General features: G+C 41.4%; 1 protein-coding gene across 6 annotated transcripts in view; it reads left to right on the forward strand.

The window, feature by feature from the left end:
- Positions 1 to 9,921, forward strand: part of ARHGAP24 (Rho GTPase activating protein 24) — a 549,762-nt gene extending 539,841 nt beyond the window's left edge. For all 6 annotated transcript variants that reach the window (XM_010845964.1, XM_010845966.1, XM_010845969.1 and 3 more), the window contains 2 exons: positions 2,496 to 3,573; positions 9,170 to 9,921. In XM_010845964.1, coding sequence (XP_010844266.1) covers positions 2,496 to 3,573; positions 9,170 to 9,413 — 1,322 coding nt within the window. In that variant the 3' untranslated portion in view covers positions 9,414 to 9,921. The remainder of the gene's footprint in view (positions 1 to 2,495; positions 3,574 to 9,169) is intronic.
- The last annotated feature ends 10,541 nt before the right edge of the window (positions 9,922 to 20,462 follow it).

Raw genomic sequence — 20,462 nt, forward strand, 5'->3', positions numbered from 1 at the left:
CCATAGATGGCAGCCCACCAGGCTCTGCCGTCCCTGGGATTCTCCAGGCAAGAACACTGGAGTGGGATGCCATTTCCTTCTCCAATGCATGAAAGTGGAAAGTGAAAGTGAAGTCGCTCAGTCATGTCCGACTCTTCTCGACCCCATGGACTGCAGCCCACCAGGTTCCTCGGTCCATGGGATTTTCCAGGCAAGAGTACTGGAGTGGGGTGCCATTGCCTTCTCCAGGGGGCTGGTTAGAAACATAAAATCTCATGCCCTACTCAACATCTACATTTTAACAGAATCTCCAGATAATTTGTATGAACACTTATGTTTGAGCAACACTGGCCAGCATCAGACCTGACACATTGCTGATTCCTGATCTAAATATGTTAGAAGTTTTGAATCATGACAGAAGTGTGCAGGATATAGATGGATATAACACATTTCTTCCTATTCAGAGTTTGAGTTAGGCCAGTAAGTCTCCCATTCTTTACCAAGGGGCCCTGTGTGCTTGTTGGGCCAGTACTTTTTTTTTTTTCTTTAAATTTTATTTTGTTTTTAAACTTTACATAATTGCATTAGTTGCCAGACTTTTGACACTTAGCCAGGCAGTTTACAACTTTGCTTTAGCATTCTGGTCCTGCTTGTGCAGAGCTCCAACATCAGCTGGAGATGAGACCTTGGGGACTTTCAGTTCTCTCCCGAGTGTGCACACAGCCCTAGGTATACATAGAACCCTATGCATGCATGTACATAATCTTCTAAATCTTCAAGTATATAGCAGAGATTTCAACACCTCCTATGGAAATCTCTTCAGATTTTCCTTCTAAGCTTTTTGTTTAGCCTGTTGTTTTGTCTTCAACAGTTATCCACTTGCTTCAGTCAAACATGCTTTTTTATTTTCCTCTGTTATTCTATTTTATACCTTTTTGAGTACATATAGTATGATTTTTATTTATTTTTTACTTTATTTATTATTTATTTTTATTTTTTAATATAAACTTATTTATTTTAATTGGAGGTTAATTACTTTACAATATTGTATTGGTTTTGCCATACATCAATATGAATCCGCCACAGGTATATACGTGTTCCCCATCCTGAACCCCCCTCCCTCCTCCCTCCCCGTACCATCCCTCTGGGTCATCCCAGTGCACCAGCCCCAAGCATCCTGTATCATGCATCAAACCTGGACTGGCGATTCATTTCATATATGATATTATACATGTTTCAATGCCATTCTCCCAAATCATCCCACCCTCTCCCTGTCCCACAGAGTCCAAACATGCTTTTAAATGAAAAAGCCCCTAATTGTTTTTGACAAATGCCCCTGAGAAATGTTGCTAATTCTAGTCAACTCCTTAGTCAGATAAAATGACAAGCCTCTTGAGTGGGGTCTTCCAGGGAACCACCAAACAAGTCAAATTATAATTCTTTGGGAAGGCGGCTTTGAAGGAGTTCCAAACCAGCTTTTTCCATTCCAGTCGCTGCCTCACTTCTGGTTCCCGCTAAGATTGAGGGTTGTTGGTTTTCAAGGCTACTGCAGAAAGGAGGATGGGAATAGGGAGAGTTAAAACACTACAGAGCTTGCTGTTCTTCACCAAGAGTCAACAATTTTTTAAAAAATTAACACTCTCCAGATTACAGCAAGCCTTTCATTAATTTCCAAATTTCTGAATATATTGACTGGGAACATTTTTGTCAGTTACTTTTACGGAAGAGAGCATTCTCGTACGTCTTTATTACACCATTCTGGCTAATGTCACTTAAAATGCCCTAACACTTTTGAATGCTGAGCAAGAGTTGTATGGAACTTTATTGACTTGCTATATTATGAAGACAGACCACATATCCACTAGAGATTGTCGAAGGTTCCACTTCAAGGTGCCATTAAAATGTCTTGATATTTTGAGGCAGTTAGATGAGAGATCACAGTGACTTCTTCTAAGAAAGATTTTTCATAATTAAATGTCAAACTTACAAGAAGTGGTGTGTGCCAATTAGAAGCCTGTTCTTTGGAACTAGTTAATTCTGGTTTTAAGCTCTTCTTTTTCTCCTTCATAGCTTGGGACATTGGTCAAGTTACTTAACCTTTATTAGATAGTGATAATAACAGTATCTATTCATAAATTTTAAAAAATTCAACTAAACTAACAAAAGTAAAGTGCTTAGTACAGTTCACATTAAATGTTCAAGAAGTTTTTAGCTGCAATTGCTATTGTCTCCCTAACCTGGAGAAGAAAATGGCAACCCACTCCAGTATTGTTGCCTGGAAAATCCATGGACAGAGGAGACTGGTGGACTACATTCCATGGGGTCACAAAGAGTTGGACACTACTCAGTGACCAAACAACAACAATTGCTATTGTGATCATTAAAAACATAGTTTGGCACTGCTAATAATAATGCCGAATGTGCACCTAAATATGGCTCTTTAAAAGTCACTTTCAAAATAGGAGATAAATCAAAACTGTTTTGCTCATACTCCTTTGCTTTCTTTGCAATTCCAGGCACTGTGGTGGTTCAACAGCTGATGTCAGTGATGATTGGCAAACATGATCGCCTCTTCCCCAAAGATGCAGAGCTGCAAAGCAAGCCCCAGGATGGCGTGAGCAACAACAACAATGACCTTCAGAAGAAAGCCCTCATGGGGCAGGTACAGAACAAGGAGAACAATAATACCAAGGACAGTCCCGTAAGGCGGTGCTCTTGGGACAAGCCTGAGTCTCCCCAAAGAAGCAGCATGGATAATGGATCCCCCACAGCTCTGCCAGGCAGCAAAACCAACAGCCCCAGGAACAGCATCCACAAGCTGGATGTCTCTAGAAGCCCCCCTCTCATGGTCAAAAAGAATCCCGCCTTCAACAAGGGCAGTGGGATTGTCACCAATGGGTCCTTCAGCAGCAGTAACGCTGAAGCACTCGAGAAAGCCCAGACCACTCCCAATGGGAGCTTACAGGCCAGAAGGACCTCTTCCCTGAAGGGGTCTGGTACCAAAATGGGCACCCACAGCGTGCAGAACGGAACCGTGCGCATGGGCATCTTGAACTCTGATACCCTGGGGAACCCCGGGAATGGCCGCAGCATGAGCTGGCTGCCCAATGGCTACGTGACCCTGAGGGATAATAAGCAGAAAGAGCAAGCAGGAGAGTCGGGCCAGCACAACAGGCTCTCCACCTACGATAACGTCCACCAGCAGTTCTCGGCGATGAGCCTCGACGACAAGCAGAGCGTCGACAGTGCCACCTGGTCCACTTCCTCCTGTGAGATCTCCCTGCCCGAGAACTCCACCTCCTGCCGCTCCTCCACCACCACCTGCCCGGAGCAAGACTTTTACGGTGGGAACTTTGAGGACCCCGTTTTGGATGGGCCCCCGCAGGACGACCTCTCCCACCCCGCGGACTATGAAAACAAAAGCGACCGGAGGAGTGTGGGCGGCCGCAGTAGTCGGGCCACCAGCAGCAGCGACAACAGTGAGACCTTCGTTAGCAACAACACCAGCAACCACAGCGCCCTGCACAGCTTAGTGTCCAGCCTGAAACAGGAAATGACCAAACAGAAGATAGAGTATGAGTCCAGGATAAAGAGGTGAGGAAAACCTGGAGCCCCTAGTGGCCAGAGAGGGTGCGACAGCCTCCTGTGAGGCTCGCCCGGGTTAAATCCGCTAACTCCAGTCAGAGACCTGGGTTCAGGTCCTACGTTCGCCATTTGTAAGCTGTGGGACTCAGGGAAAGTTCACTTCATCTCTGTGAGTCTCAGCTTGCCAATGTGAAAAATTTTAAACTCTAGTAGTAATCTACCTCAAGGTGAAAATTGCTCAGATGTGTCCAACTCTTCTTTCATGGGGATTCTCCAGGCAAGAATACTGGAGTGAGTTTCTATTTCCTTCTTCAGGGGATCTTCCCAACCCAGGGATCCAACCCGGGTCTCCTGTGTTGCAGGCAGATTCTTTACCAACCTCAAAATCATGTTAAGAAATCATTACACATTGTCCCCAGGACAGAGCAGATGCTCAGTAATTCTACCTCTTGTTATTAGTAAAAGCATGGATTTAGGTTCAAAAGCTGGGGAGAGGAGTGGGAAGGGATGTCTGGAGAACAAGGAGTTCATTGTCACAGGAAGAGGATGAAATGAGAGTAAATAGAAGTTGGAAAATAAACAGATCTTTGTTGTTCATTATGTCCATGGTTGAATGCTTGGGGTTAATGCTTGTCTGCTGTCGCCCAGGCTCAGACCAGGCCACAAGGATTCAGCAGTGAGTAAAGAAGACAAAAATTCAGCCCTTGAGGAACAGGCTTGCAGTCCCCTGGAAGAGATAGATAAATAAGTAAACTGATCCTATGCTAAGTAGAAGACTGAAGCAGGGAAGAGGGGTGAGAAGTGTTGCTGAGGGTAATTCTAAGTGTAGGGCCCTGTAGGAGGCAATGATGCAGATACCCAGCAGAAGTGGAAATGCCCTGAGGTGGGATGGACAAGGAGCTCAGAGAGGTACCATAGAACCTTCAAGATCATCTTAATCTTTGGCTTTTACTCTGAGATTGGAATCCAGGCAAGTTTGTGAGAAAAGTGATAGCATGAAGTATAGTCATATAGACAGGAAACTTGTAGCACAAACGGGGAGCAAAAAATATGATTTATAAGGAAACCATTGTGCTGAAACCTAAGTGATACCAGTTGACATCTTCTCATAAAATATCCAAGAGAGGAGTTGGCTTAGCAACTTCAAGGAGGTAACCTGGGAAAGATAAAGGATATTGGCTGAGCATATTGCCTTGACAATGCCCCTGACTATCAGATGCTCCAAGGTCTTGAGAGGCAGCAATACAGAAAATGGAGCCGCTGCCCCACAAGTACAGCCTTGTGCTGGAAACCTGAATATCACCACACTCCACAATTTCACCAGGGTTACAGGAATTACAAAACTGATTGTTTTTCTGTTCACCTTTCCGTGTAGTATAGGGGAAGGACCCTGCACTCTTAAGAGCAGGTCTGAGGCTCAGTTCAGCCTGAAGTAGCCCCTCTAGGGGCCTCAGCCCCAGGCCCAGGCTGTGCCTTGGTAGACCCCTTCGTGTTCTAAGATCCTCATGGTACGTGAACATCTTTGTCCTGTTCAACTGCTTCCATGGCCCTAAACCACACATGGTTGTTTTCTTTATATATAAAGTTGACCTTCATGTATTTTAATGTTTCCCATCCATTTATCAATTATCAAGCCAAAAGATACATATTTTTAAGAGCTATGGAAAAGTAAATAAAAATACTTACATGTTAGATTGAAAAATTACTTTATTGGAAACAGAAGCTTGGTTTGAATTTTTCTAAATAATGCCAAGTGACAGGAGACTTAAATAAGAAGAAAAAAGAGCGTTATCATCTTATAAGGCTGCTCTTCTTTCTGAATGTAGTTTATGGAACCAATGGCTACCAAATCTCTGAATTGCTGCCAATGCATGATGGTAAATTAGCACTTAGCAGTGGAAAGCAAGAGATGACACTTGAAACTTGAATTAAGATAGAACATATATTATTCTGAACAGTTGCAAATGTACACATTCATTTCTGAGAACATTGGTGTTACATTTATGTTCTGAGTCTGTGGTGCATTTCAGAGACTTTGATAAAAGGACGTTTCAACAGAATGTCATCTCATTGGCCTCTTTCATTGGCATTTTTACCCACTTGACAAGCAAAGGAAGAGGTCCATGATAAAATGGGGTAGAGGATCTGCCATATGACCAAGCCAAGCAGTATAAGAAGTGATTGTTCTAATTACTGGTCATTACTGTTTAAAATTATATATTTCTCTCTCAATTCCTTTTTAACTCTACAAGTATTGAGGCTAGATAGATGATAGATATGTGTGTACATATATACATACATCCCTAGATAGGTAGATAGATCATGGAGAAATAAATAGATATTACTTTATTTATGTATCATTGATATATATGATTTTTAGTTTTTAAACATGTGAGTTTAATGCTCTTCTCTCCCTCAAATTAGTTTCTACCTTTATTATACTGTGGTCAGATCAATTCATTTATAGATATCAGTCATTTGGTCTGGTAAGAAGTATTATCTTATTATTGGTTTGAGATTATATATATGACTAATAGATCAAGTCTGTTAATCAAGCTGTTCAAATATTTTTCATTTCTCCTAAATTTTATTTGCTAGATCTATAATTTCTAACAAAGCGTTCTTAAAATTTCCTAATTTTTGTGGATTTATCTATTTATATTTATAATTTTGTTATATTTTATATTGAGTAACTTGGGGCTATACAACTAGATGAATGCAAGTCCAGAATTGTTTATATCCCCCTAATGAATTGATCCTTTTATCATAAAATAATAGTAATAGTGCTTTTTGCCCCCAAATATTTTTCTGATGTTAATATTCCTATATAATTTCTATTTTCATTAATAACTCCTTGCTATATATTTTCCATTGTTTCAAGTTTTGTGTATAATTATTTGAAGACATATTTTTTCAGTCCTTGAGTACAAAAGAGTACATCTCCTCTTTTGTTTGTTTCATCTCCCCCATTTTCTGAATTTTCTCTCTATATCCCTTACTAAAGTATGTTGGACCTTCTTAGTCCAATCTCCCTCTCCATCTTTGTTAATTTCACCTTCTTATATTAAATTTTCATCTTTTTTCATTCCATGAGGCATTTGGATAGTTTTTCTCAAAGCTGTTTTCTCATTTATTTATTTCCTCTTCTGATTCAATTCTGTCACTTCACTCAACCCATGAGTAGAGTTTTCATAGTCTCTTTGCCATTAAAGACTATTGATGTTCCAAGCTCTCAGTTGAGTCACTTTCAGCCTTCTGTCTCTCTTATACTGGATATCTCCTCTTCCTGTGTGAAAAGTGAAAACCTAGTCACAGCTTCTAGGGCTTCTATCTGAGACAAATACCCCTCGTATGTTTTCACTTGCTGTTCTAAACTTGTTTCTTCCTTGGTTCTGATACCTGAAGATGCTCTTTTATTTTTTTAACTTTGTATTTTAAAAATATTTTTCTAACATATTTTTCCAACATTAGTCTGTGCTTGCAATGGGAGGGGTTTCTTCTATTTTCAACTCAGCCATTAGATTCCAGGAAGTTTCATACAGGTACCTGATATGTACAAATGCATTAGTATATTTTTAAAGGATAGTCTTCCTTGATATTAAAGGTTGAGTTTCTTCCAACTTTTTTATTTCTAAAACAAATAGCTTTACAAAGCAAAGAGAATATATTGGGAAATAGTTCTGGGTGAGAACCAGCACATTACCAGGTTTTTAATGTAAAACACATGATCATGTGATCAAAATGGCCTTCCAAACTAATTAAAGAATGTGATTTTTTTTTAATCTTAGTTGCTTACAAAGAGAGAGCAGATTCATCTTTAAGTGTTCTTATGATTATCTGGATGAAATAACATATGGGACTCATTATTTCAGAGCAGAAAAATAATTGAGATTTTAATTTGAAAATTATTAGAATAATCAGATTTTTGAGTGCTAAGTGTGCATTAGCCTCTCACATTTCAGTAGCATGGCAAATTCAAGCATACCCTTGCAACTTCCACACATAACAGGAGAAATTAAGATGCCAGCTATTACCAAGACACATCATCTAATAAAGAAATGCTTAATGTTCCTCCTTGAACAACAGCAATAATAAGTTGTGTTTTGGAACTTAGTGATTATGGAGAAAACTCTATTTTTTAGGAAATTATCTAAAATTATATAGCCATCTAAAACAATACAGCTATCAATCTATAAAATACAGCAAGTCCCCTACATGCTGCTGCTGCTGCTGCATAGTCACTTCAGTCGTGTCCAATTCTTGTGCAACCCTATGGACTGTAGCCCACCAGGCTCCTCTGTCCATGGAATTCTCCAGGCAAGAATACTGGAGTGGGTTACAATGTTCTCCTCCAGGGGATCTTCCCAATCTGGGCATTGAACCTACGTCTCCAGCATTGCAGGCATATTCTTTATCTCTGAGTCACCAGGGAAGCCCAAGTCCCCTACAAGGAACCTTCCAGTTGTAAACTTTCAAAGAAACAGATGTGCATCCCATTAATGTCAGGTGTGAGTAAAACTGCAGCTTGCCCTCTGTCTCCTATTGCTGGTGATCCTTCAGCTCTACCATCTTCTACCTCCTCTCCCTCCTTCAGTCAATAATTCTTCTTGCCTGTTTACTTGATACCAGACCCTGTATGCCAGCTGTTGTACTGTATTATTGTACTTTTCAAGGTACTATACTGTAAGATTAAAAATGTTTTCTTTTTTGTATTTTTAATGTCTTATTTCTATGAAAAGTATGATAAACCGATTATAGTACAGTGCTATATAGCCAATTGTGTTAGTTGGATACTTCAGCTAACTTCGTTTCTTGGACTTACAAGCAAATTGGATTTACAAATGTGCTCTTGGAACAGAACTCATTTGTATGTAGGGAATTTACTGTATAGTGATCTTAAGATACGGTAACTTGGAAGACAGAATTGCAGCTAGCAGGCTACTTAAGTGGACTCTGTTGTCACAAAATGTCAGGTGAATTACTTATTCAACACATGTAAGCTCTACTTCTCTTGTGAATGTAAGGCGGCTACTTTTAGAACCACTTTTGTAAGACGGGTGCTGTATAGTCCCTTCTAAGTCCATTCTTAACAGTGGACTTACTCTCTCTAGCAATGACATTTTCACTGCCACTCTTTTTCCTTTGGTAGAAAGCAAATTTGACGGCCCTCTTTTCTTTACAACTTTATCAGACTTTCCCCTTTCAGTGAAGACAAATTTACATTTAATGACTCAGGAAGCTTTGTAGTTTGGGCTCCCTCCCGCTTCTGCCAAATTCTGTGCTGCATGATGACCCTGGTCTCTGGCTTCTTTGTGCTGAAATTCACTCATTCACTATCAAATGACAATGAAGTGCTTCCAAGAGAGGTCTTGGGGTCTTGCAGAAATGATAGTGAATCATGTTATGAAATAGTAAAAAAAAAAGAAGAAGAAAATATATGTATGTATGTATTAATCAGTGGACCTTGATTCACTGATTTGAAAGGGCTCATTCCAGTTTCCAAAGCATTGCAGAGACAGAGTTTAGGAAATATTTTTTGTAATCTTTTTTACATTTCAAAAAACAAAATTACTTTATCTCTTATTCCTTCTCCCACCCTGTGCAGCTTAGAACAGCGAAACTTGACTTTGGAAACAGAAATGATGAGCCTCCACGATGAACTGGATCAAGAAAGGAAAAAGTTCACGATGATAGAAATCAAAATGCGAAATGCCGAACGGGCAAAAGAAGATGCAGAGAAAAGAAATGACATGCTTCAGAAAGAGATGGAGCAGTTCTTTTCCACGTTTGGGGAGCTGACAGTGGAACCCAGGAGAACGGAGAGAGGAAACACGATATGGATCCAGTGAGGGGCGCTCTCTCCCGCTGTCTCGAGCGGCCCTGGGAAGGACGCTGGGGATTCTGGTGGGAAGATTATATGGGACCAGGTGGCTGGTCACCTGGCTGTACAGAGTTCTAGCTGGGGAAGGCATATCATTTATAGACATTACCCGCCCATATCTTCAATGTGTACCAAAGTTGTATCATGTCCTATAATGCTACTGTTAAGTGTTACAACTGGATATGTGTATATAGAGTAGTTTTTAAAAAGTAAACTAAAAACAAGAAGCATATCTCAAGAATTATTTTATTGGCAGTCTTGTATTTAAAATGTTAAATCAGTATGTCATTGCAACTTAGCTTGCTTTCAAGCTTCACCCCTTGCACTTAACATAAGCTATTTTTGGCATTGTGTTATCATCAGCTTATTTTATAGATCAATATTTTTATTTCCCCTTTTGCTGAGGAAACGGAGATAAGCAGATATATAAATATATGAAAATATATATGAGATGAGTTATTAAAATCAAAAGAATACTTTGTGGCTGTGCTGTTTGTGCTGATAGACCTTGCCGTGACCAAAAAGAGAAATGTAAATAATTTTATAAAATATGATGGAATCCCCAGGAAACTTTGAATCACTCTATGAATTCTGCCCTTGACACTGTTCAGTTTTCTTGATGAGATGGTTTGACACAGGAAATTTTAGATTAAGTAAAAAGGTCTCCTTCTCAAGTCCCCTGGTCTGTCTTGCCCATGCCATAGACGCATGTCTCCTATGCAGGATGCACTTTAGAGGGGGAAAAAAAATCATTAAAAAAAAAAAAGAGCATTTAAGTAGTCATGCCTTGAATTGCTCTTTCTGCTGGATGGTTTTGAGAGAAAATTCTTCCTGCCATTGGGATGTTGAGAAACAGTGTTTGCTAATTATGGTGTCCATGTTGAGCACCTGTCCCCTTACCAACCTCCCCCTGCCCTGAACTGCCCTCCGGAAATGCAAACAGTGAAACAGTATTACCGTATCTCTCTCAGTGAAACTGCTGGAGTACGTGCCTTATATTCTTCTTTTGCTCAGGCTGACTGTTCTGTTGTCATCTAGGATCCTTTCCGAATGAGAGCTGGCAAAGGTAGTTTGAAGCCAGAGGGAGGTGATGGAGGGAACAGGGACCAGGAGAAGGAGGAGACAGTTTGGAAGAAACTATCTGGCTTCTAATTTGTTTTTTTACAATATTGTCCCTATTAAAACATATTTATTCACAATAATTTTAAAATGTGAATCTTTAAAAGTCCGATGGTGATCAATTTGTGAGCATCACTAATGATAACTTTCCAGACTCTCTGGGACTCTCTGGAGCTGGAGATTGGAGACAACAATTCTTCACAATTAAATAAGGCAATGATTTTGAGAAGCAAAGCAAATAAATCTTTCTCGGACTAGAACAGAAAGTCACAAAAGGCATAATTAGAAATAAATACTACTTGAGTTTATGGGATTTGCGTTGTTTGGAGGCTCTCTGTTTGTGTGTATTTATTTTCAAGGGGACAGTAACCTTTACAACCTCTGTTCTTGTCACTGTGCTGCCTTTGTGTATATACTTAAACTGAGCAAGCTTATGTGGTCCTTTGGTATCAACCACTGTCTCTATAGCAATAGTTCTTTTATCTTTAGTTCCCTTTTCTCTCTCTCTTCAATTCTGTAGCAAGATACTCCTACCTGGATATCCTATAGAAAATTCAAGTGCAAAATGTGCAAAAATGATCTCTTATCTTTTCCCAAGTCCCTGCCTTAGTTAAAAACCACAGACTCATAGGAAGCTGTATGTAACAATAGTAAAAATCAAAGACTATGCAAACTGCTTATGTTCAAATTTTTTCCAATTGTCCAGCTGTTACTAAATCTTCTATGCATCTCTTTTTTTCATCTGTAGAATAGTTGGGCATAATAAAAATACTGCTCTCATAGACCTATGTGGTTTCAGCAAGGTAGCTTATATCAGGTTGAGGACGGTACCTAGTATACAGGAAGGGCTCCATCAATGTTAACTGGAATTTATCTCTACTCTACCCTCTTCTTCATGTTAACATTCACTCATCAAGTACTGTCTAGTCCACCCATCCTCACCTTTTTCATCTGCTCGCTTTGATCAATTTCTCCCCATCTCTTGATGAAAGCATCTCACCCAGCCCCTTAAGTTTTGGTATTTCATTTGCAGACTGCTCTTTCTAAGTCATCCTTCTGACCATTGTAGCCTTGTTAATAACATTCAAATGCCCCTCACACAGTATATATGACTGTAACCTGCAGTTTCAGACTCAGATCCTGCCACTTCCCCCCATACCTGCAATGCTATCTCATGCCTCTGGAACTTTCCACCTTCTTTTTCTTTAAGATTTTTTTTATATGGACCATTTTTAAAGTCTTTATTGAGTTTTTACAATATTGTTTCTGGTTTTGTTTTGTTTTTTTGGTCATAAGGCAGATGGGACACTAGATTCCTCACCAGGTATCAAACCTGCACCCCCTGCATTGAAAGGAAAATCTTAACACTGGACCACCTGCAAAGTCCCTCCACCTTCTATCATTGTGCGCATCTTGACTGCCTTCCTTCTATCTGGCACACACCAACCATGTGTTTTTTGGTTTTTGTTTTTTGCCAAATCAAATATCAGTTCAGTTCAGTTCAGGCGCTCAGTCGTGTGACCCCATGGACTACAGCATGCCAGGCCTCCCTGTCTATCAACTCCCAGAGTTTACTCAAACTCATGTCCATTGAGTAAGTGATGCCATCCAACCATCTTATCCTCTGTCGGCCCCTTCTCCTCCTGCCTTCAATCTTTCCCAGCATCAGGGTCTTTTCAAATGAGTCAGTTCTTCCCATCAGGTGGCCAAAGTATTCGAGTTTCAGCTTCAGCATCCATCCTTCTAATGAATATTCAGGACTGATTTCCCTTAGGATGGACTGGTTGCATCTCCTTGCAGTCCAAGGGGCTCTCAAGAGTCTTCTTCAACACCACAGTTCAAAATCATCAATTCTTTGGCGCTCAGCTCTCTTTATGGTCCAACTCACACATCCGTACATGACTACTGGAAAAACCATAGCCTTGACTAGATGAACCTTGTTGGCAAAAGTATGTCTCTGCTTTTGAATATGCTGTCTAGGTTGGTCATAACTTTTCTTCCAAGGAGTAAGCGTCTTTTATTTTCATGGCTGCAGTCACCATCTGCAGTGATTTTGGAGCCCCCCAAAATAAAGTCAGCCACCGTTTCCACTGTTTCCCCATCTATTTGCCATGAAGTGATGGGACCAGATGCCATGATCTTAGTTTTCTGAATGTTGGGCTTTAAGCCAAATTTTTCACTCTCCTCTTTCACTTTCATCATGAGTCTTTTTAGTTCTTCTTCGCTTTCTGCCATAAGGGTGGTGTCATCTGCATATCTGAGGTTATTGATATTTCTCCTGGCAATCTTGATTCCAGCTTGTGCTTCATCCAGCCCAGCATTTCTCATCAAATGTCAGCTCCCCTTTAAAGCTTCCTAAGATCTCAATGGAAGGTTAGTTGTGCTTTGTGCTCCCAATTTATATATATCCCTTTTACCCTTTTCCATGTCTGATTGTTTTCTTCACCAAGTTAAAAAGCAGTTTAGGAAGCAGCAAAGTGGAATGGTAATTGCAGGAAGCTGAGAACCATACAGAAGTAAGCATCTTAACAGTTAGAACCGGACATGGAACAATGGACTGGTTGGAAATTGGGAAAGGAGTACATCAAGGCTGTATATTGTCACCCTGCTTATTTAACTTATATGCAGAGTACATGCAGGCTGGATGAAGCACAAGCTGAAATCCAGATTGCCAGAGAAATATCACTAACCTCAGATATGCAGATGACACCAACTTTATGGCAAAAAGCAAACAGAAACAAAAGAGCCTCTTGATGAAAGTGAAAGAGGAGAGTGAAAAAGCTGGCTTAAAATTCAGCATTCAAAAACAAAGATCATGGCATCCGGTCCCATCACTTCATGGCAAATAGATGGGGAAACAATGGAGACAGTGGGCTGTTTTCTTGGGCTCCAAAATTACTGCAAATGGTGACTGCAGCCATAAAATTAAAACATGCTTGCTCCTTGGAAGAAAAGCTATGACCAACCTAGACAGCATGTTAAAAAGCAGAGACATTACTTTGTCTACAAAGGTCCATCTAGTCAAAGCTATGGTTTTTCCAGTAATTGTGTATGGATGTGAGAATTGGACCATAAAGAGAGCTAAACACCATAAAATTGATGCTTTTGAACTATGGTGTTGGAGCAGACTCTTGTGAGTCCCTTGGACTGGAAGGAGATTAAACCAGTCCATCCTAAAGGAAATCAGTCCTGAATATTCACTGAAGGGACTAATGCTGAAGCTGAAGCTCCAATACTTTGGCCACCTGATTCAAAGAACTGATCATTGGAAAAGATCCTGAAGCTGGGAAAGATTGAAGGTGGGAGGAGAAGGAGATGACAGAGGATGAGATGGCTGGATGGCATCACTGACTCGATGGACATCAGTTTGAGCAAGCTCCGGGAGTTGGTGATAAACAAGGAAGCCTGGCGAGCTCCAGTCCATGGGGTCACAAATAGGCAGACATGACTAAGCAACTGAACTGAACTGGACTGAATATGCCTCAGGCAAGGTGCAAAAAAATGATAAGTCATTTAACCTTTGAGCCTTAGTTTTTTCATCTGTAAAGTGAAGGTGATAACTAACTCTATTGATAAATGCAGTTTCTTAAGGCACCAGAAAGATATCTTATCGATTTTAAGTGCCTCCCCCTCCATCGTCACTGGCCTTCCCAGGTGAAACAATGGTAAAGAATTCTGCCTGCCAATGCGGAAGATGCAAGAGATGCAGATTTGATCCCTGGGTTGGGAAGATCCCCTAGAGTAGGAAATGGAAAACCACTCTGATATTCTGGCCTAGAAAATTTAATGTACAGAGGAGCCTGGTGGGCTACAGTCCATGGGGTCACAAAGAGACACGACTGAGCACACACATTCTTCACCATTGTTATGCCACAGAGTATCAGCATGGAGAGTTAGCAATAAATTTTGTCTTTGCTTTATGAGGGATACTGTTATTAATCTTAATTATAAATAGTGATGACAATCTTCAGTCAATGCATGCCATGAGCAACTTGTCCATCTGGGTTTTTATTGGTTTTTATATTAATTCAGCTGAAAGCCTAGAAAAATATCAATGGGAAATTGACATAAGAATAAATTGGAAATATACAGGTAGTGTTGAGGGTTCATTTGCTGCATTCTGCATACATTTCTTTAAAACTCTTTAGACAACTGTGATGATTTTTACATTATGGGCTCAGGAAAAAAGACTTGCTTCCAAGTGAGTCTATAGTACTGGTTTGACTTATCAAACTATATGGCTATGTATCCTTTAATGAACATTTAAAACAGAAATGCCCATGCCATCAAGCTAACTAAAGTGCAGATTTTATATGTAAATTTATCATGAAGTGACTAAAAACTCCAAGTAGAATTTAAATAATGTCATTCCAATTTATTCACAATCTGAGGATTCCTTTTACAAAATTATATCAATGCTAGGTAAGAGAGTTTAAATCTCTTTTTAAAGATATAATTAATATGATATAATATTCTAAAATTAATTCATATAATTAATACTGCCATAATTTTAATGATATAATTATCTCATTGGAAATGCAGGAGCGGATTAAAGACTGGGGTTGTTGTTCGGTTGATTTACTTTAGAACTGTTTGGTTTGATCTACTGCAGTCCTAGGAACTCTCAAGAGTCTTTTCCAGCACCATACTTTGAAAGCACCGATTCTTTGGTGCTCAGCCTAGACTGGGGTTGTTGTTTAGTTGTTAAGCCATGTCCAACTGTTTCCAACCCCATGAACTGTAGCCCGGCAGTCTCCTCTGTTCAAGGGATTCTCCAGGCAAGAATACTGGAATGGGTGGCCATTTCCTTTTCCAGAGCACCTTTTGGACTCAGGGATCAAGCCCATGCCTCCTGCATTGGAGGTGGATTCTTTACTGCTGAGCCGCCAGGGAAGCCCCAAGAAGCCGACCACAAACCCCAGTGTCCCTTATACTGCAGATTTGTGCCTTCTTGGTGTAGCATCCTAGACGAGAAAATTCATGAACTTTTGCATTAGGAGACCTGGATCATAATCCCAGCTCTGCAGCTTAGAAGTTATATAAGCTTAAAGGAAGTTACGTCAAGTTTGTAAGCCTGTTCATTTTTATGTAAAATTGGGATAATAATAGTGTCTTTTCCTTATTGGATTTTTTTGAGGCATGAATAAGTGATTAGCACTGTATTTGGCATATAGTAAGTGTTCAGAAAATGAAGATCATAGCATCTGGTCCCATCACTTCAGGGGAAATAGATGGGGAAACAGTGGAAACAGTGTCAGCCCCCTTTATGTTTCGGGGCTCCAAAACCACTGTAGGTGGTAACTGCAGCCATGAAATTAAAAGACGCTTACTCCTTGGTAGAAAAATTATGACCAACCTAGATAGCATATTGAACAGCAGAGACATTACTTTGCCAACAAAGGTCCATCTAGTCAAGGCTATGGTTTTTCCAGTGGTCATGTATGGATGCAGTGGAGAGTTGGAATGTGAAGAAAGCTGAGCGCCGAAGAATTGATGCTTTTGAACTGTGGTGTTGGAGAAGACTCTTGAGAGTCCCTTGGACTGCAAGGAGATCCAACCAGTCCATTCTGAAGGAGATCAGCCCTGGGATTTCTTTGGAAGGAATGATGCTAAAGCTGAAACTCCAGTACTTTGGCCACCTCATGTGAAGAGTTGACTCATTGGCAAAGACTCTGATGTTGGGAGGGATTGGGGGCAGGAGGAGAAGGGGACGACAGAGGATGAGATGGCTGGATGGCATCACCAACTCGATGGACATGAGTTTGAGTGAACTCTGGGAGATGGTGATGGACAGGGAGGCCTGGCGTGCTACAATTCATGGGGTCACAAAGAGTCAGACACGACTGAGCGACTGAACTGAACTGAACTGAACTGAAGTATTCTATAAATGGTAGCTGTTGGCTCCCAAATTACTCCTGTTAAAAGGATGCTTCTGGAGCTCATAGCTGGATTCTGGCCTTGGGAAATGGACCAGCAATGAAGCACTAGCAGGCACAGCAGCAGAGGCTGTAATTGTGACCCTGTCTCAAGGACTCTAATTTTACCTTTTCTCAGATGATCTGCCGAGATTGATGACAAGAGAGAGGCATGCTAAAAGCATCCTTTCTATTTGGAATTAATACAATTACATCCATAATCTGGGAATAAAATCTAAAGAACCACCTCTAACTGTCCATCAATTTTGTCTATGTGGACACAGAGGAAGACAATGGGCATTAAAGGTATTAGGTAAAATACGGTGAAAGTGCCTAAGGATGTGGCCAGTGAACATGCCTACAGTCATATCAGCATCACCTTTAGTGAATATTCGTTGAAGGAGTCCACATTCTAGACTAGCAGGAGGGGAGGTGCCCTGGGATACCTTGTTGTTCTTCAGTTGCTAAGTCATGTCCGACTCTTTGTGACTCCATGGACTGCAGCATGCCAGGCCCCTCTGTCCTCCACTATCTCCAGAGTTTGCTTAGATTCACATGAATCTGAGCAAACCCCAGGAGATATTGAAGGACAGGAAAGCCTGGCGTGTTGCAGTTCACAGGGTCACAAAGAGTCAGACGCAACTTAGTGACTGAACAGCAACATGTCCCTTGAGTCAGTGATGGCTATCTAACCATCTCATCTTCTGCCACCCCCTTCTCCTTTTACCTTCCATCTTTTCTAGCATCAGGGTCTTTTCCAATGAATCAGCTCTTTGCATCAGGTGGCCAAAGTATCAGAGCTTCAGCAACAGCCCTTCTAAATGACTATTCAGGGTTGATTTCCTTTAGGACTGATTAGTTTGATCTACTTGCAGTCCCAGGAACTCTTAAGAGTCTTTTCCAGCACCACAGTTCAAAAGCATCATTTCTTCGGTGCTCAGCCTAGTTTATAATAATTTCCACATGAGATGTATGGCAGATGTTAAAAGACCACAGAGGTGAGGCTGGGCAAGGCACCGCAGAGCCATCACTATGACATGAGCCCTAAAGGATGAGTTGTATGTAATCAGACAGGGAGGCAGTTTGGAGCCAAGACCTCCCTGGAGCACACATGGAACAGCATGTACGAAGGTGCTTGTGCTACAGACTCCAGGGAGGGGGCCTTTTCAAATACACAAGATGCCCTATCCAGCCTGTGCCATCGAGGTGGCCTTCTACCTAACCACCTTCCTGCACCCTGTGAGACTTGAAAACACACGTAGGTCCCAGGCGGCTTCTACTCTTTTATTCAAAGGAAGCAGCCAGGGCATGAAGTGTTTTGCCTTGTTTGAATTCACAGACCACAGGGAAAGAGTGCTGGATCGGTGGCTCCTGTAGGTCTCTTTCATTATTCTCTTTATAGTCTTCTTAATGGGACCAGTGGGAAATGAGCCAGGTGTTAGAACTGCCCAGCTGAAGTGCCTCTTGTTGCCAAGTGACTTGGATAACGAACAGTTTCCCAGGCAGCCTGACTTTACTGAACCTACTCTAGAGCTTTGAGGGCAAAGTTTAGCCAATGAAAAGTGTGTTGTTTAACATCCCATTTGTGGCTCAGGTCCAGGGCCGAATGCCACTCTTTATTTATGGACTACAGGTACCTGCTGTCATCATAGCCCCTCGAGGGTCAAGCCCAGGCGAGACCAGCCCACACAGGTAGGAGTCCTTTTGTTTTAACTCAGGGGGTCCCTTTCTTAAGTGGAGAGTACAGGTAACAGGATAACACTGAATTGTCTGAATGAGGAGTCAAGTTGGACTATTTGCTTGGAGCAAAGCTATCTCTTGGCTCTGAGGGGAGCCCTTTAAGAATTTGTGAAAACACTAAGTCCATCCTAGCCCTTTCCTCCCAACACGCACGTTCCCTGCCTCCACAAGTCATTCGAATTGGCTAACGACTCTTAGCCAATTAGAACAGGCTCCCACACTTCGCCCTCTGTTGTTGTTGCCATTTAGTTGCCCAGTCGTGTCTGGCTCTTTTGTGACCCTATGGACTATAGCCTGCCAGGTTCCTCTGCCCATGGGATTTCCCAGGCAAGAATTCTTGGAGTGGCTTGCCATTTCCTTCTTCAGGGGATCTTCCTGACCCAGGGATCGACCCCTAACTCCTGCATTGGCAGGTGGATGCTGCTGGGCCACCTGGGAAGCCCTCACCCTCTGTTACTTTTCATCGAAGTAGCTAATGGTCCTTGTCACTTGTCTCCACCTGTGAGCTCATCCCCATCTTGCTCAGCACATTCCCACATTTGCTTCAAACTCTGATCCCTCTCCCATTATTCCCCAACCTTTCCATTACACCTTCTAGATCTGCCAGCATCCCCTCTCCATCTTTCCTGAAGCAGCTATGTCCTAAAGACATGGCTGTCCTGCAGCCCTCTCCAGGGTGGCCTATTTTTCCTTCCCACAGCACAATTCAACACAAATGATAATTCCCACAATTACCATTAACCTGATGGAGAGGAAGGTCTCTCTTTGCTTTTTATTGCTACTTTCAGAGGGTTGATCCTCTCTCCTCCCTAAGAAGCTTCTTGGAAGTACATGTCACATGAAAGAGTATTTTTAGCATCTAATCAGCTGTTTGTCCTAACCTCTATTTCTCTGTCATATACCAATCTGGCCACACAGCTCCTTGACCTACTCGGTCCTGAAAAGTCTTGTTTTCCTTTGCCCAAACATCAGCCACCTGTGCCCAAGGTTGACTTCACACCATGACGTTACAAAAAATTGTTGCTGTTCTTGGGTCTCTAAGTCATGTCTGATACAGTGACCTCATGAACTGCAGCATGCCAGGCTTCCTTGTCCTTCACTATCTCCCAGAGTTTGATCAAATCAAGTCCACTTACTCGGTGATGTTATCTAACCATCTCATCCTCTGTCATCCCCTTCTCCTCCTGCCCTCAATCCTTCCCAGCATCAGGGTCTTTTCTAATGAGTCAGCTCTTGCATCAGATGGTCAAATTATTGGAGCTTCAGCTTCAGCATCAGTCCTTCCAGTGACTATTCAGAGCTGATTTTCTTTAGGATTGACTGCTTTGATCTCCTTGCAGTCCAAGGGACTCTCAAGCCTAGCATTTCATATGATGTACTCTGCATACAAATTAAACAAGTGAGGTGATAATAAACAGCCTAAAAATAACTGCACCATCACCAAAATGTCTATACCAAGTATCCACTCTCTGATTATCACTTCTTCTCTTTATAGATCACTCCTTTTTGCACCATCACTCCAACAATTCTTGAATGCTCCCAAAGTATCTCAGAGTCATGGGCTTGCCTAAATTTTCACAAATTATTATCTCCTCATGTCATCCCTCATGGCATCACTTCCCTCCTTGACCAACTTAGCTTCTGTGGCTCTCCATCATATTTATTCCTTGGGGTAGGAAATGGCAACCCATCCCAGTACTCCTGCCTGGGAAATTCCATGGACCAAGGAACCTGGTGGGCTACAGCTCATGGGGTGCCAAAGAGTCAGACACAACTGAGCACGCGCTCACACACTCCACTCTCAAATCCCTTCATCTTCTCGTCCACCACTCCACTCATCTGGGAAGCAAAGAAAAGAACTCAACTTTGGCTAAATCCAATTTCTGATTCCTCCTAACCTTCATCTAAAAAACTAAAAGGCAGCCTTCAGAATGGGAGAAAATAATAGCAAATGAAGCAACGGACAAACAACTAATCTCAAAAATATACAAGCAACTCCTACAGCTCAACTCCAGAAAAATAAATGACCCAATCAAAAAATGGGCCAAAGAACTAAATAGACATTTCTTCAAAGAAGACATACAGATGGCTAACAAACACATGAAAAGATGCTCAACATCACTCATTATCAGAGAAATGCAAATCAAAACCACTATGAGGTACCATTTCACGCCAGTCAGAATGGCTGCGATCCAAAAGTCTACAAGCAATAAATGCTGGAGAGGGTGTGGAGAAAAGGGAAC

The sequence above is a fragment of the Bison bison genome, unplaced genomic scaffold, assembly GCF_000754665.1.
Source record: "Bison bison bison isolate TAMUID 2011002044 unplaced genomic scaffold, Bison_UMD1.0 scf7180017864228, whole genome shotgun sequence".
In the NCBI taxonomy this organism is placed as follows: Eukaryota; Metazoa; Chordata; class Mammalia; order Artiodactyla; family Bovidae; genus Bison; species Bison bison.